Source organism: Caenorhabditis remanei, chromosome I (genome assembly GCF_010183535.1).
Source record: "Caenorhabditis remanei strain PX506 chromosome I, whole genome shotgun sequence".
NCBI classification, from domain to species: Eukaryota; Metazoa; Nematoda; class Chromadorea; order Rhabditida; family Rhabditidae; genus Caenorhabditis; species Caenorhabditis remanei.
In genome coordinates, this window is record NC_071328.1 from 7,974,802 (window position 1) to 7,992,577 (window position 17,776).

At 35.6% G+C, this 17,776-nt stretch overlaps 5 protein-coding genes across 5 annotated transcripts; 2 read left to right on the forward strand and 3 right to left on the reverse strand.

Moving 5' to 3' along the window:
- Window positions 1-549: 549 nt before the first annotated feature.
- On the reverse strand, window positions 550-1,708 carry GCK72_001569 (uncharacterized protein; the record flags this gene model as incomplete). Its single annotated transcript, XM_003115148.2, has 3 exons — window positions 550-652; window positions 779-1,561; window positions 1,614-1,708. 3 exons carry the CDS (start codon window positions 1,706-1,708, stop codon window positions 550-552), a joined length of 981 nt encoding a protein of 326 aa, XP_003115196.2.
- A 4,225-nt stretch (window positions 1,709-5,933) lies between these two features.
- Window positions 5,934-7,225, forward strand: GCK72_001570 (uncharacterized protein; the record flags this gene model as incomplete). Its single annotated transcript, XM_053723033.1, has 8 exons — window positions 5,934-5,987; window positions 6,035-6,157; window positions 6,207-6,365; window positions 6,410-6,514; window positions 6,624-6,735; window positions 6,796-6,911; window positions 6,962-7,101; window positions 7,147-7,225. 8 exons carry the CDS (start codon window positions 5,934-5,936, stop codon window positions 7,223-7,225), a joined length of 888 nt encoding a protein of 295 aa, XP_053591678.1.
- A 1,160-nt stretch (window positions 7,226-8,385) lies between these two features.
- GCK72_001571 (uncharacterized protein) lies at window positions 8,386-9,599 on the reverse strand (the record flags this gene model as incomplete). The annotated part of the gene is made up of 7 exons (XM_053723034.1): window positions 8,386-8,464; window positions 8,511-8,739; window positions 8,796-8,919; window positions 8,962-9,117; window positions 9,170-9,232; window positions 9,276-9,380; window positions 9,429-9,599. The coding sequence occupies 7 exons, from the start codon at window positions 9,597-9,599 to the stop codon at window positions 8,386-8,388; spliced, it is 927 nt and encodes a 308-aa protein (XP_053591679.1).
- Window positions 9,600-12,688: 3,089 nt separating this feature from the next.
- GCK72_001572 (uncharacterized protein) lies at window positions 12,689-14,247 on the reverse strand (the record flags this gene model as incomplete). The annotated part of the gene is made up of 3 exons (XM_053723035.1): window positions 12,689-13,077; window positions 13,123-14,120; window positions 14,198-14,247. 3 exons carry the CDS (start codon window positions 14,245-14,247, stop codon window positions 12,689-12,691), a joined length of 1,437 nt encoding a protein of 478 aa, XP_053591680.1.
- An 839-nt stretch (window positions 14,248-15,086) lies between these two features.
- Window positions 15,087-16,241, forward strand: GCK72_001573 (uncharacterized protein; the record flags this gene model as incomplete). The annotated part of the gene is made up of 3 exons (XM_053723036.1): window positions 15,087-15,157; window positions 15,212-15,899; window positions 16,032-16,241. The coding sequence occupies 3 exons, from the start codon at window positions 15,087-15,089 to the stop codon at window positions 16,239-16,241; spliced, it is 969 nt and encodes a 322-aa protein (XP_053591681.1).
- Window positions 16,242-17,776: the final 1,535 nt, after the last annotated feature.

Here is a 17,776-nt window from a genome sequence, read left to right on the forward strand (position 1 = left end):
TTTTGATAAAGATAAGCTAAATTGAATCAAAAAACGTTTATCAGTAAGACGAAATAATAAATAAAACTTCGAAAAATTATTGAAAAAACAAAAAGCACGCGTTGCGAGACACGCGACGCTCTTAAAATCCGACCAAGGTCCGATCAACTTCCGACAGCGGACAGTCAGATCGAAACTTCTGATCAGAAGCCGACCAATGTCCGAGCTAAAGCCGACATTCTCTTAACTTCTGACCAGAAGGTGACCAAGATCCGATCTGAAGCCGCCGTTCCTTTAACTTGTGGGTAAAAGTACCGAGACTGCTTCAAAGGTGACCAAGATCCGATCTAAAGCCGAATCGACCTCAACTTCCGCCCTAAAGTTGCCACACGACTGCCGAGTTGTTTGATTTTTTACTTTTCCATTCAATAAAAAATCGAACATTTATTTTTTAAACAAAACAAATCATGATTATAAACGTTTTAACCGAAGAAACAATTGAAACAATATACGCTAAATTAGGTATATTAAATACAAAGTTTGAAAGTTCCAATATTGTTAAGCTCACAATTATTTCGAAATTTTCCGGAAATGAAAATAGTTGAAGAAATACATCCCAGCTTTCTCCTCATCTTTTCTTATGATTCTTCTCCCTTTCGGATGGTCAATGGATCTGAAAAAAGTTTATTAACAGTTTTAAGGAGTGATATTTATGTATGTATGTGAACACATCAATTTGCAAATTGATCAACAGGATCTTCATTTGCATCATTTTAAAAAAAGTAACTGTAACACTTACACAACATTTGCTTCATCTAGAATGGCAAACACTTGGTTTCTAAACGATTCTTCTATGGCTTCGTAGTCTAGAGACATCTCGAATGACTTGAAATTTTCTAGTTTTCCATTGTACCAAGCTAGGACAAGAGAAGACAAATCGGTCGAGTTGAAAGGTCGTGAGGGCTCATTGAGAGTCAAACAAATAACTTCACATTTCATAGTTAGAAACGATGAAAAAGCAAGCCATTCATTTTGTTGAAACACGTTTAGTGATCGAACATTCAACTGGAAATGTTCTCGCTTCCCACCGGTGAGAACTTTCGATTCGTCAAACTTCAACCGTTCCAATGTATGATATCCTAACAACTTTCTTCCATCTTCAACACTCAAATGAACTTTTTGGAGTTCCACTTGGTTAGGCTTGATTCGTTCATAAAATGAAAATTTTGGAAAAATCATATAACATTGCAAGCATGTGTTGTTGACTGTGAACAAATTTTTCAGATATTGAATCAAGAATTCGCACTTTTCAGCATTTTTCTGTACGCTTTGTTCGCATTTCAAAGTGAAAGACTCTCGATTTCTTCTCAGAAGTGTCTCTTTTCCATTCATTATCTTCTTTTGACCGTTTTCCAATTCTTTTTTGAAATCAAACAAAACTTGATTTTGAGTACTCAAAGAAGTTTGAACGATGATCTTCATTTGTTCAGGAATGGTGAAGTAGTAATTGATCAACTCCAATCGAGGTTTTGAACTTTGTATAGTCCTTTTCAATCGCTTTGATAAGAAACTCATCTCCAGGCTGAAATGTAATGGATATGTGAAAAATCAAGGAGAAAGGAATAATAACTCACATCTCAATTGGATCAGTCTGAAACAATACAAGTCGTTGTGCCAGAAATGGAAGTTTCAGCAGTGGTAACTTTTTTGAGTCTTTTTTGAGATCCATTGGAACCTTAAAGAACGACGAATCCCTAAATTAATTTTTGGAGACCTCCAATTGTCAAATGCTGCATATCTGGTTTCGATGCCAGACCCTTTCCGGACGGAAATTATACATTTATCCGGTACCTTTGGCTTTACAATTTATGGAACTTGTTATTTGAACTATTCCCAATATTTTGAGCCTAGTTTCGATACGCACGTTTAATAAGATGGATTATTGCATTAATAAGATGGATCACTCCATGTTGTCTTACTCTCAGCTGTTCGAAAATGTCGAATTTTTACATTTTTGGTTTTACTCAAAAATCATATCGTATTGATGCTGTTTTTGATCATTCACGTTAGAAAAGGACCCAAATAAGATTAAAAACAGTAGAAATGTCCTCTCTCATACTGTCTCATGTAGTCATAAGACGATTAAAAAATGCTATCAGAACATGATCACGATAAAGATCCTTTTCAAAGAAACAGTACTGTAAAAACTCAATTATTTATCGAAACTAGGCTCAGAATATTCACAATTGTTCAAATAACAAGTTCCATAAATTGTAAAGCCAAAGGTACTGGATAAATGCATAATTTCCGTCCGGAGAGGGTCTGACATTGATACCAGATATGCAGCATTTGACAATTGGAGGGCCCCAAAAATTGATTTATGAGTTCTATCAAGAAAAAAGTGTTTAATTCATGTTTTCCACGTTTTACTCTATTGCCTTGTAAACCTCTATACTGTTTTCTACGGAAAATGCACGTTTTACATGTGTTTGAAGTGTAATACTCCATATATTAGTACTACCAAACTTTGACAGCCCGGGAGACATGGGTAACAAGTCAAGAGAGGTGGTCCAGTAGTAAAAAAATGAGAATCAAGACGTTTTCTATTAAAAATTAAGCATAAACACTTATTACACACTCTATTTTTGATACACCGGTCATGGAATTAAAAATATGAGATTTTTCGAATTTTCGTGATTATCGAAAATTTCACAAAAAATTTGTAAAAAATGATTTTTCATCTAGAACATTGATTAAATATAAGGAAAACTCTGCAATAAATGTTTTCCCAAAATTTCAGGTCAATCCGACCAGTTTGAAAGAAGTTGGGGCCGAAAAACCAAAACTTCATATCCCATTGAGCGGTACTGTATCTATCAGTTTTCAAAAAAAACTGTTATGCTCAAAATCAATATTACGAATCACCTATTTCTTCATGTAGCAAACGAATTGTCAAAAAACTGAAGCAGAGAACGATTTTAAAGAAAAAAGAACATCAGACGACAAGATCTTGAATCTGGAAAGATGATTTCGAGTGCTATTCTTCTAACTCTTAGATCACTATTTGCTTCCATTTCGGTTCCTGCGGAAAAATAAATGACCGAAAATAAATAGATATTCTAATATTTTCTATAACTAATACCACCTTTTCATAATATAAATGTCCACTGACACATCATTGTTTTTACGTCAGTTGACACTTCTTTTTGCACAAAAAGAAAGGTGATTCTGTTTTTGAGAGAGTTTGCAAGTACAAAAAGTGTCGATTTGGTTATTCAGTCGGGTGTAAAGAGGGATTTTCAAAAACATCGAGCTGAAATTTCAATCGAGATTATATTTGAAGGATCAGAAAACGCGAAAAGTTGGAGAACCTGTCTGGAAAATTGAGCAGCTGGTAGTATTGAACTTAGATATTCGTACTGGAAGATGACAATCCTATCTGAACTTCAGGCAGCAGAACAGTGCTGAGAAACTCGCTAACGAAGCTTGCAATCTAGAGAATCTTAATTCAAAATCTCAATTTGAGCCGATCTATGAGAATACAACCGAAAATTGTTTGTTAAGTGGAACAGACTGGAAAATAATTGAAATTTTGAAACGTTTATTGTGCAGGTGAAATTGCAACAAACCCGGAAATGTCAACTTTTTCTCTAGTTGATTGCTTTTCACAAAATGAAAACTGAACATTTGAGACTTTCAAAATTCACTTGAGAGAATTTACATAAAAAGTTTAAATATCGGAGACAGGCAACTTCAAATTTTTTAATTAAGAAATTAGTGATTCTGAATTTTCTTCTTTAGATCTGGGCTAAATTCATATAAACTCAGTATTCTACATTGCTGAACAAATTTTTTAAATCAATATTCGAAATCTAGAAAACACATGAAATCTCCGTTTTGAGAAGTAAAGTTGAACTCATAAATATCAGATTAACACGACTGATCATTTAGACTCCGCCCCTTATAGTCCTGAAGCCCCGCCCATTTTCTTCCTGAATAGGTTTAAACCTCGTGAGTACTCTGCTGACCAATTGTTTTTACGGTCAAAACAAAAATTTGAAAAAGGACAAAAATATGTAATTTTTATGAAATAGAGGATTAAAGAGCAGTATTAATTGAAGGATATGAGGAGGTTGAAAAGGAGGAAAAAAATGGAAATTGTCTGAAAAATATTTAAAAAAAAGAAGAAGAAGATGAAAATTTTTAGAGGCGAAGCTTTTCAATTTGTTAGATACTCATTTCAGAATTTCAGAGAAAATAACTTATTCATTGTGGAATCGAGCATTTCAAACGTGCAAAATTTCATATTTCAATTGAATGAATGAGATTACTGAAATTTTTGAAAACGTTATCTGTCTGCGTAATCTCGTTTTCTAGATTAATCTTGTCCTGAGCATAAATCTGATTCAGTGGTCGAATCACGGGAAAATCTGGGAGGAAACAAAACAACCAATGACAGTAAACGCGTCAGTTGGGAAGATCATACTGAACGAGATCCAAAAATTGTGGTCAAAGGCAAAAATATGAATGAAATAAGGCATTTTTATGAGGTTTCTGCAAAATTTAGACCCAAATATTGTCAATTCCTAAGAAAATGTTCCGAAAATTCAGAAATTCAAAAAATCCACGAATATGTTAGTGACATTTTGACTACTATAATCCTTTATACCCAATCTCCCTAAATCCAGAATCTGTTTTACTCATGTCTATTACGTATATTTCCATTATTATCTGCTAATCCAAAAATCTTTTGACGACAGAATATCTTCCTGGTTTTCTGTTTGAAGATTTAGCGTAACAAAAATTTGCATGATCCTATAAATAATAGAAGATACCAAAAGGATCAAATTGATCTTTGCGAACCACAATTCGAAAAATAGCATAGAAATTTGAAAAAATAACAAGGTTGGTTTTAAATTGAACAAAAACATGATGGAAATAAATTTTATTTTCCTCCACATCGAGAAAAAAAAACACGAATTCTGTGAAGCGAAAGAAACTTTGGAGTCGCATTGGAAAAAGATACATTTCTGCAATAAAAAGAAGAAAAAAAAGTAAAAAACTGGAAAGAGCTTTTAGGGAAAAAATCTGTGAATGTATAGAACTGTTTCAGAAAAATCATCATTTGCCTGGCAGAGATTTCTTCGAGCAAAAGTTAATATAATTTTTCAGAGAACATAACCTTCTGGAAATTTATAGTTCTGATAGGCACATCTAGACAAATCGCGTTGTAAATGTGACCATGTTGGATGGTTTTTTCTAGAAAAATACGAGACACCTGACGATTTTCTCTGAAATCTTGAAACAGACTATCGTATAGATATCTAATTTCCTGTACCAATGTATTGTCTAGACGAAGTTTCCCGTAACAAATGGAAGACGTATCAGCTGGTGATCATCCCAACAAAACACAGTGTAATAATAGTACGAATTATGGCGTACAGGAAATTAGAAAATGGAAAAATCTTTCGAACAAACAGCATTTGAAACTCTACAAATTGAACATGAAAAAAAACGTAGTAGTAAACAGAGATGTCGGGAAGTGAAAATTTTCTTATCCGGAAGCCGGAAGTCGGAAGTTAGAAGTGAAAAAAAGACTGGAAGTCGGAAGTCGGAAGTCGGAATTCCCGACAACACTACTAGTAAATAGTAATTTTTGAGTTCCGAATGGTAGTTTTTCACTCTTAACGCAGTTTTATTGTCTGAATTTGCAAAATGTACACCTTTGTTCGTTGGTTTGAATCACTGTTCCAAGATTCATGATGCACAATTTTCCGTTGTTTCTAGTGTGTTTATTCGGTGGATAGAAACAAAGTTCAGAACATCAAAACAATCATTTTTTCTTTCCCGATCCGTTTTTCGTTCCGTTTCCATAGTTAGTGAATTAATGCGCCTACAGAATATTTGTCACTTCACTCTCTTTCTCCCATTTGTTCTTCTTATTTTGGATTGCCATGTTCTTTTTCATTACCTCTTTCCTTATTGTATTCTCCATATGTTTGATTGGCGTAAGTGTTGCTACAGTTATCTGTTTCATTCAGAAGAATAATTTCAGATTACTAATAGTAGCACAGTAATAGTGACCAATAAGTCCCCCGTGTCTTACAGTAGTTATAGTTCGTTGACTTTCGATTGGGATGGATGTTTGGATTACTGTGTAAATGACGAAATGTGTATGGTCAGGGAGGAAAAAACGTTATCAAGTACTTTTCTGTGTGTATTTCTAGGTCATTTTCAACAATGGATCTGACACTACTTGTCAATTATTCAAAATCGGAGATCTTCAATCAGTGAAACGGCGATACAGTTCTGAAGTAAAAGTTGCTTTCAAATTGAACAGAGATAATTCGTCGACTTGTCCGGCAAATGATACATTATCTGGAGGAGTAAGAGTTTCCATAGAGAAGACTTTTCAAATAATGATTGTCAGGGTTATGTACTTGGATACAATGATACTCTTCGAAGGCAGTCCTATCATGGTTACTCAATCAATTATGATCCAGATAATCTAATGTGGAATTTCAATTCGACTGGGGTAACTATGTGTTCATCTGCAGGTGTTAAAATGTCTATCAGGCCGAAGGGACCTTGGTGTTTTTTCGTTGGTGACTTTATCAATTACTGTAAAAACTATTATTTTCTAGTTGTTCAACGCCGCCTTAGTTACCCAAGAAGAAGCAGTATCTAACTGTTCTGCAAGGTGGTCTGGTGTTTTGAGTGGTATTGAAACGCCCGAAGAATTTCAAGCGGTGACAGGTGAGTAGAACTTTTGCTGTGAATAAGAACAAATCTTAGTTCAAAGTTCGACATTTTCAGAAATAGCTAAAAATAACGTATACGAGTCTTTAGTTAAATATTACGAGAGTGCGGCATGGATTGATGGCGTTCGGAAACCTGAATGCGTTGGGAACCCAACATGTTCTGGATTAAGTGTAAGTTCAGTTTGTCAAAGGCTACAATAAATATGTTCTTCTCTTTTCAGGCATTCACATTCTCTGATCCGACATTGTCTTCTGAACCAACCGGATTTCTCTGGAACTCCAATCAACCTGATGGTACTACAAAGGATTGTCTCATGTTCAAAATTAACAGTGATAAAAGTTATGGAATTGACGATGAATTGTGAGTGGCTTACTATTTTTCAATCAGATATCTTCTTAAATTCAGATGCACAATGAGAAATTCAACGATTTCAAAGATACGTTTGGCAGGGTATCTTTGTGGGGAAGTGCCCAAAATTAGATGAATGATATGATATTGAAAAGGATGTAAAGATCAATGAAAAGTGTTTCTTTCTTTTTAAAATCTGAATTGCTTTTAAAATCTGAAAAGCCTAAAAAACTTTTATTTTCAATTGAAAATTCGTTTTCCATTTCAACATGTGGAGTTTTCAACAAAGAACATCTGTAACTGACAGATCAGTCGGATTGGAGATGCTTGAGGAAATCAAAAGATTAATTGGGCATTTTCAAAAAATTCTTGATTCGAATAACCTTTAGGTGGAAGTTGGAAACAATCAAAATTAACTACTTAAAACCGAAAATGGTGTGAGAAATTGCGTAAAAGTGCAGTAAAAATGAGGGCTCATTTGAGTTCAATCTTTGAAGTGTGGAGATGGTTCGCATCAGAATAATACGGTGTTAGTTATGGAAGTGGTATGAACCAGTCTCGTATCTTCTTTTATGTAAATAGTTTCGCACAGGGAATGGGAAAGAGACCTTCCTACATGCACTTCCTTTTGATCCCTCCGTTCACTCATGATTAGTAATACTTTGGACTATAAGGTACAACTTATTGCGATTGAGTCGAGTTCAATTAGAGCGTGTCGCGCATATTAAATGGGCTCTAGTTTCCATCCACTATAAGTTAGATCCCACCATCAAGAACCTTATACTATGATCCCTTTACACACACTACTGTATTTTCACCATTCCATTTCAAAACTCAGTCTTGTTAATCAATGTGATTACATTGGATCCGATAAATAACTTTTCCGCAGACACTGGTTTTCTCTTAACCGACAGTTTCTCCACACCGCATTAGTTCTCAACCTCTTCCTCTTCAGTTTTTCAATTTTTATGACTGCGCTAACCCATAACGTTGATCTTGACCTGCAGCTCTATTTCATCCCAATTCGGACATTTGTGTATACAATAGAGGTGCTCCTCTAACCAGCTGATCCCGCATATGGACATCCCGAGTAATAACAGTTTTCTGATTATCAGAAAACTTCCTCCACCGCATCAGTTTTCAACATCTTCCTCTTCAGTTTTCTCTACATTCTTCTTCTTTTTTCATTTTTCATCACCAAGGAACGAAAGGAACTTTTTGAATAATTTTTTTTAATTGCATGTTGGTAGTCGAGGCATAGGCAAATAGAAAATCAAGATAAATAATTTTTTTCGTTTAATGAAAGAAAAGAGGTTCGGTACGACAAATAGCCCCACGTTGACAGAATAGTCCAGGAGATGAGGTGATGGTGCATCTGAATATTAGTCGGTACTCATAAAAAATAACTTTAAAGAACTCACTGATGTATATACACTAACCCAATAAACTCGCGCTGTGTTCCCAGAAAAACACATGAACTGGATAGTGGTACGGCTGCTGGCGCCTCTGCCCATTTGTATCCTGTGGTTCCATTGAGAGTGTCGTCGTTTAGTGAGAATTCATTCACTGCGGTTCGATTACCGTCTATCCAGAAGTTGATTTGAGAGTATGAACCGGCTGGTTCCGTTTTAGATTTACTATCAGCAAGTGCTATAAAATAGTATTTTGCATATAAACGATATTTTTATTGTGTTTCAAGAAATCACCAGCAATCTGTTTGCCTTCATCGAATGTGAATGATCCAGATAAGCCAGTAGCTCCACTAGATTTACATATCTCCATGGCATAGTTATGATTTTGGCAGAAATTTGGACTTTCGAATAGTCTGACCTGAATTATTGTTTGCGATCGAAACTGTGAGAAGTACCTTACAGAAATGCAAACTTGATTTTGTCCTCTGATCAATGGAAAAGAATCTTCTTGACACTGAGCACTGTTGTTAAACTCAAACTTCCAGGTGACTGAGCCATTTGTCTCTATTCTACTGATTTCATACTTATAGGTGAAACTATTCTGAGTAACGTTTTCCTAAAATTTAGGTAGAGATTGAATAAAATGAGATGGATATGGAGGACGTTACCGGAACGGATTGCTGTCCAAACAAGGGAGCATCGATGTTCACCGGGCATGAGTTCATAGTCCTCTGAAATTCACATCTTGAAAGGAAATTTGGTTTACTATATTACTTTGAAGCCAACAATCTGACCCGATGAGCTATTCGCTTTTCGTACAAAAGTTATATTTCCCAAATGAAAAAGCAGACAAATGTTATCACTAACCTTATGAATCACCTGGAAAACCGAGGAAAGAGAAAATCATTATAAAATAACGATACTTACAACACATTTGTCATCCTGCAAGCATTGCATCACACAAGTGTTCCAATCGTTAACAGTCTTATATGGAGAATGTGGCTCCTCGAGAACTCCCCACACCAGTACGATTGTTTTATTGTTAGTGACGGATAACACATAAGATAGAAAAATACTGAAATAGGCCCAATACAGCATTTTGATGAAAACTGCTACGAGGAAAGACTTAGAAGTTTTGAAATTTCGTCGCACCCTGTGAAACAAAGAAACAAGAAAAAATATCGCTAGTACAAGTTTGGTTTCCAGGATACCGTTGAAACTTTCGACATGAAGAGAACAAAGTATGTCGATACACTTGAGAACAATAAGAATTTGTTTAGAACATAAATCTGAAAATAAAAATTATAATAAAAATAATATACGTGAGCCCCAGAAAACACTTTTCGAATACATTTTTTCATTTCCAAGAATTTTACGTGATAGAAAATGTTTCTCGATACTAAACATGAGTTCATGAAATGAGTTCATGAGTTCATGAAATAAGATTATGAAATAAAATGAGTTCATGAAATAAGATCATGAAATTCATAACTAAACAAATTCAAGCAGCATTTTCCCATAATCGATTCACTGGGTTGCTCAGTTATCCCGCTGTTACATTTGAAGATGGCCTTTATGCTCCCGTACTCTGGAAATACAGAGAGACAAGTAAAGTTTCGTCGATTAAAATAATTCGGGAAATTTTGATATTCTATTAAAAATTGTTTGAAATTCAGTTCAATTAAAAATATACAGACTGATCTACAAAATGTTTCAACCAAAAGGAATTCCCACTCTGATCACACCAGTGTTTACCGTAATCCCACCGTTTCGCTATATTTGGATTTGTACAATACGTAAAACATATTTCTGTGAACTGATAGCTCCACGGAAACAGTACGTTCTCACGACTGATGTTGTGAGGCAAGGAAGTGATGTAGATAATGAGAGATATCGGAACAACAAGAATTAGAATTTTCCTTTCTTTCAATCTATCAAAAACCAACCTAAACGATCTTCAACAGTTATGATTTGTTTAGTTGTAATGAAAATTAATCAAGAAGATTGAGTCATCAACCGTGTAGACAAACCTCCTGAAACACGCAAATAGACTCATTTCGACAATGTAGAAAAGTATAAATGACTGGGCAATACAATCCACATCCAATGAATGAAAACGTTTTAGAGAATTATGGGGTTATTCAGGTCATGTAAGGTAAAGAGGAAGGAGGGTCAAGTAGCTTTATTGGATCAAATTTCTCTATTCTTCCGGTATCTCAGAGAGGAAATGAGGTTTATACATCACTCAACTGCAGGAGACTTTTGGAAATTCGGAAGCTTCAGATTTAAAGAGAAATGACGATGTAATGGATAATCATTGATTTACAGTTAGACGTGTATTGGCAGAAACTTATTTTAAAAAGACATATATCGTCTATACTCAACAGGTTGAATTTCCGAAATTTTTGATAGAGTTTGAAATAGTTTTACAGATTTTGGAAGCTGTGAAAATTTCCGAAATCCAGAAGGAGAAGTATCTTCAAACTTTTTTATCTCTTGTCAACAAAAAAAAGTTTTATCAGACCGAGATGCTGACAGGCAAATTTAAAAACGAAAAAGATTATCTGATAGCTATCGAATCACAGATAAACTCAAGTTAGTAGGAACAAGAATGAAACCTCAATAGTTCTCACTCAGTTCTCAAACCAGATCAAAAGTAGGTCATAAAAGTAGAAAAAGAAAAGAGCATTGTGTAAAAAGTGGCGGAAGAGAGTATTGAAGCTGGAGCCTGCTGCAAACATGCACAACGAAATGCAAACAAATCCATTAAATGGCGTCGTGGGGGTCGCCGTCTCTCTCTCTCCCAAAACCAGCCAAAGGGACGAAAAAAGAGGATGGGAAGGGGACAAGATGTAGGGTGACTAAAAAGAGTCGACCCGTTTTGTCTTCTTCTTTTTCTCAGACAATTGGTTGGGAGTTGAGACGCAGAAGGATGTATGTTTTTCGTACTCAAAACCTTTTGTTTTGAGGTTTAGAAATGAGACGAGTCGAGAGGGAACTGAATTGTTGTTGTTGTTCTTGTAGTTTCTCGACCACCAGACAACATTCGACACTGAAATTCAAGAACATGAGTTGAGTTGTAGGAAAACTTATTGAGAGTTCTTAGAATCTGATAATTCATGACGATATCATTTTTAGATGATGTAAATCAAATATCCAGCGCTTCATAGCAATCAACTTTCAGCTCTTCGATTGGGAAAAGAGGTTACGATCATCTGGAGCTAGCAATCAAACCTCGTCTCTCAAATAGATGACGCCAAATGTTTGTTTCACAGGAAATGCATCTCGAAATTTTGAAAAAATTGGAATTAAAATCACACTTTCAGATTCTGAAGCATCGTATATCTAGATCAATGATATCAAACAATGTTCTAAAATTTCACATAGTCCGAAAATACTCAAATTGAAAAAGACATATTACAGTATCCTTCTTTATTACCCTCCTGGGAGATCGATATATTTCAAAGCATCTGATTTTCAAAATCTGAAAATTCTGAAAAAAACTGTCGTCCTGAGAAAAGGTGACAAGAAGCTCTGAAGCTCCGCCCTCTTTGGTCCCACATGAAATGCACACAGAAGCTCATTGAAAAGTGTGGTTTAGATGCCTCTTTTTGCTTTTCCCATGCCTTATGGGGTTGGAGAAAAGAGGAGCCAAAAAATAAGTGATCGGAATAGTATGAAATTGAAAGAAGCGCAGAATGTTGAAGGAAGTGCATCGATTTACGAACCCCTTCTTTTCTTCTCCCGGCTTCTTCTTCTTTTTGCTTCTGAAGGCCGCCAGCTCCTCCTCACACTATGAGAGAGTTGATGTGCTTCCTTTCCTCTGTGCACACTGAGCCCCCCTTCTCTCTTCCAAAAGCCTCCAATGTGCTTTGGGGGTGGACCACCTCCCTAGTGCCACATTGTACACTTTTAAGAGATAGGGGAGAGGGGGTGCCAAATTTTTTCGTCAGTGTGTGCATTCTACAGTACTCAGAACTAGGAAAAAAGCACGTCTGAAAATGTTTTTATTTTTCAAAAACAGAGGATACTCCGGATCCTTGCGGCACTGTTCCGAGGGAAAAGAAACAGAACCTCCGAGTTCCAGATATTTCATATAAAATTAAGAAAACGCAGTTTTTAAAAAATATTATACTTTATTCATTGAATAAAACTGAACAGAAAAAGGAGTTATGGAAAATAATAAATTATTTTGCAGTGCCGGTGATGCGAAGAATTTTCTCATTGACGGCCAAGCACCGTTCCAACTGACGAACATGTTGTTCGAGGGCAAGTTCATAAGCTTCAGTAGCTCTGATGTACTCTTCGTAGGCGAGAATATGTTCCTTGGAGATCTTTTTCGATTTTCTCTTCTTTTTCATGGAATCATCAGTAGTGAGAGTGCCAGTTTTTACAGATGTTTCACAGATACCAACATGCTCTTCTTTATCGATGGTTTCCGATCCGCATTTGATTGGGCGAAGCTTGTCTGGATTCTCAGTCTCAACCTCTCCGCTCTTCACTGATTCAGTTGTTTCTGGGTCTTCTGACGTTCTCTTCAAAGTTTCAGACTTTCCAGTGAACTCCTCCTCAACAACTTAGACATCTTGTTTGGAATCCGTTGCAACTACTTCTAGTTTACCTTCCTCATCATTGTTCTCCAACTCCATTTGTTGCATCTGACTCATTGTGAAGTCAATGAGTTGACTCTCGTTATCACTGGTGTCTTCTGGATCACTAATGACTTCATAAACTTCGTTTTCTTTTTTCTCCTCCTGAAGCATTGAATCATCTGACATGTTTTCAAATGCGTCCGGTTCATTTTTCATGACGTTTCCTTCTTCTGATTTCTCGTCGTTCAACTCAAAATCGTCATTCTGTGTCATATCCAAAGTCTCCACAACCAACTCTTTCACCTCCGTATTCAATGCATCTTCATGTTCTTCCAATTTCTCTTCATCCAAAACTTTCTCGTTATTCAATTCTGAGTTGAGCTCAATCTGAACGGCTTCTGAAGTCTCCGTGAATTCACTCTTCTCAGTACTAATTGCATCTTCATATTCTTCAAACGAATTATCAGATGGACTCGAGCAGCTCCCAACACTTTCCACCTCATCATTGATATTTCTGAATTCTTCGAAATCGCTCGCTTCAGATTCCTCCCCGAATGAGAAACTATCTTCACCATATTCTGAATCTCCGTTATTCTGATGAACGAGCTCATCAACCTCTCCTGAATCTTCTTTAACTGATGTTTCATTTCCATGCTCAATGTCGCTTAGATCATCTACAGAATCTAGAGAGATTGAATGAGCTTCTTCTATTGGATTCTCATTGATATCAATTTGAGTTGATTCTTTCTGAGTCTCCTTGACACCGTCATTGAGAACCTCTTCAGAATTTTCAGCAGTCTCTTCTTCTCCAAAAGAGTACTCTTGTTTATCGATCGAGTCATCTAAGTCCTCGATCGATTCTTCGCAGACCTCTTCCTCCTCAACGGTTCTTTCTCCGCTCTCCTCCATTTTCTCATCATCTGAAGAATCTTCTCCAAATGAGAAGCTACAGTCATTACCAGACGAACCTCCGGATTCTGAGCGTTCGACAGTTTCCTCTGCAATCATCGGCTCCTCGGCGGCGGTACTGAAAAATCAAAGAATACATTTCTGAAGAGTTTTACAGGCTCATAAAGTAGACCAAAAACAAGAAATAAAACATACCCGTCGGTTGATTCTCCGAACCCGAAAATCCTTCCAAAGAATCCAGACATTTTGGTAGATGAAGAAGATGTTACTGTTGCTCACAAGTAGTCAAACTGTATGCAATATTGAGTGGAGATGGTCCTTATATACCCTCTCCCATCGGTTGCTCCGCCCCTTTTTTCCCAAAAACTCTTTCTCCTGGGAATAATGCAGATGTTCTCAGCATCAAAGGCACCTGCACCCACTCTTTTGAACTACAGAATATTCACTAATTATCTCAAAATTATAATACAAGATAATTGGAGTTGCACCTGTTTATCCGACACTTCTGACTACTTGATTAGTGTTTGAGAAAGAAACTGACAACACTAAAAGAAGAGAAAAATTATTCAAATTGGGATAAAAGTTTGGGCAAAAGATTTAGATTTATAAACTTCCGGCTGAAAGACAATCTCTCGGAGTAATATACAGTAACTGGAATACGAAACAAACTTGTGATAGACAGAAACTTCAAACCAGCAGCAAGTAAAATCATACTGTTCTGAATACTTCCGTAAAGTAATCAGATTTTCACAATGTAGCCGATCTCCTAAGAAGATTCCAAAAAACGGGGAAGTTTTGGCCTGCATTTTTGAATTCTTCCAGTTTTCTGTTTAAATTGATCATGAGTTCTGATAATTTTTAGTTATATCACTGCAAGTTTACCTTTTTGAACGATACCCGTTCCAAGAAATGACCTAAACTTTTATTTGATGTCATTCATGATTCATTCTCTCAACAAACATCATTTCTTATCACTTCTCTCTCATTTTTTTCCTTTTCCATGTATACCCAGTCCAAGTACGTTTATAAATAGTCACGCTCTATCAGTCAATTCTCTACTTTAAACCTTTTTATTTTCCACAAAATGTCCTCTCTTTCGGAAATGCCTGAAGTAGTTATAAAGAAGATATTCGATAAGTTGGATATTCGAGCAATGTAGGTTTTTTTTTTCATCTGGAAAACAACTAATTCGGAATCTACATATTCCAGATTCACTCTCCGAAAAGTGTCGCATTTTCTTCGAAATTTCATAGATGACGTCGTCCCAGATTCAAAACTAAAAGTTGTTGAAGTATCTGTGTGTTCGGAATATATTTGGATTCGATACACTTTTTCTGATGGCCCTCTAATCATAAATACTTCCGAAAGAAGTGAAAATGGAGGGTGTAAAATTGTGACAAGAAAGAAAAAAGTGTTTGATGAGTTGGATTACGTAGGGGTTTTTAGTGGAGATCTCGGGAATATACTCAAGTTCCAAAAGTCTGCAATCCAATATTTCTCGTTAGGTTGGTCGGATGTGATAAATGGATCAAAAGGAATCGAACCGACTATCGACAAGATTCTGGAGAAGTTAGAAGAGGTTCTGAACGCGAGAAAACGGAAGCTGAAAGTCAAAAATATCAGAATTGATGCATTAAAACAGAATCAAGTCCTCTCGATTCTTCCGTTTGTGGATTCTGAACATCTGGAAACAATTGGAATTTCTAATCCAGAATCTCCTTCCAATGAAATCCTGAGCATTGATAAAATTGCTCAACTTGAACAATGGAAACAAGGGAAAACAATCTACACACCAGAACATATTGTTGCTTCAAGTACTGAATATTTCACTCACTTTTCCAAAGGAATTGTTTCTTTTTTATCTGTTTCTGTGGAAGGTGTGATACTTCTGAAAGAGGTGAGTCCAGTTTTGAGAAGACAGAAGAGATATGCTTGAAGTTGCGTGAAAGTGCTTCATGAATGATTCTGAAAGCTAAATAAAACTCAAATCAGACTTTTTAAAATTTCTTTCAGGCATATTTTCTTTCAGACATTCCTATCTTCTTCTTCATTTGTCAACTTCCAAATCAAATATCAACGTTTCGAGGAAAAGGAACTTCTTTCGGATGTATTAGGATCACCTTCCAATCAAGAAGAGAATGATAGAACAGAATGGATTGTTGAAAATTTATCAAAAAATTCACTTCTGAAGACAATCCTGACGTCATCTGATGTATATTTCGTGCGATGTTCCAACTGATTTTTTGTTGTTTTTCGAAAAAATCCTTCTCGTCGTACTTTCTAATTTTTTATTCTAATTATCCATTAAAATAAATTCAACAAATGAAAACAGAGAAACAATAGTTTGCAAATGACGAAATCTCACTTGGAGGAGAGACAGATAAAAGTGGCTTTGAACAATTCAGAAACTTAGAATTGTTACGAGCATCGTATTATGAAGATTTCTGAAGCATCCGAAACGAAAATGAATCTGAAGAGGATGAATGCAGAGGTGGAATTCGAACAGTTTCAAACCTCTTTAAGCTGACAACTTTTTTGTACGAGCCTGTCCTGAAAAATTACAGACAGTCAAAGAAACTATTCACAATTTTTACCCTTTTTCAGTGCTAAAAGGAGAAATTTTTGAGTTTTTTACTTTGACTGCCTGTAACTTCTTAGGACAGGCTCGTACAAAAAAGTTGTCTACTTTAAAATTAAAGCTCTATTGGTGCTATGTATATTTTATATAACAATCGAAATTGTGAGACTATCGGGGAGCTGTATCACACTCACAAAGTTGACCATTTTCAACTAAAAACTGCAAGTGTCGCATTCTTTGCATTCAGTACTGTAAGTTAGGGGTTCTATCAAGATAAGAATGTTACATTAATGTTTTTCACATTTTTCTTAACAGTTTTGTAAATTTTGACACAGTTTTCCACAGAATATACAAGTTTTACAGGTGTTTGAAATGTAAAACTTCATTTATTTGTACTACCAAACTTTGATAGCCCGGAAGATATGGGTAACAAGGGTAACAGAGTAGTGGTCCAGTGGTAAAAAAATAAACATCAAGACTTTTTCTATTAAAAAATTAATCATAAACACTAATTACACACTCAATTTTTGATACACCGGCCATGGAAATAAAAATATGCGATTTTCGAAAGTTTTACAAAAAACTTGTAAAAAATATTTTTTACCCAGAATGTTGATTATATATAACAGAAACTCTGCAATAAACGTTTGCTCAAAATTTCAGGTCAATACGACCAATTTGAAAGAAGTTATGGCCCAAAAACCAAAACTTCATATCCTATTGAGCGGTACTGTAGATCCTCTAGTTACCTCGTATAATTACAGAAAATTTTCCGAAAATCACAGTTCATTTTTGAGAAAAACTAGTTAGAATGAAAGGAAGTGGTACCGAAAAAAATCACCGTTCGAGATTAAGCATTTTCCATTTCAGGTGTTTTGCTTCATTTTCTTCGTCTTTTTTCCGTAAATAATGAAGAATACCTTTATTTAGATGCAGTTGAACTTCAAACAAGTCATTCCTCCGCCGACAACATCGACATAAGGAAATTAGCTATAGTGGGCTAGCCGGCTAGTATTTTGATTTGTAGAAGCCCAGATGAAAATTTCGTTAGTTAGAAACATTTCGGAATGATCTTTGAATATATAGTGGTCATCACAGAACAAGAAGCTCCTTTCACGCTTTTCCCTTCTTAAAGAGACGGCTAAAACTTTCTTGAAAATAAGTGAAAAAGTGACACATTTTTATGTATCTCAAAA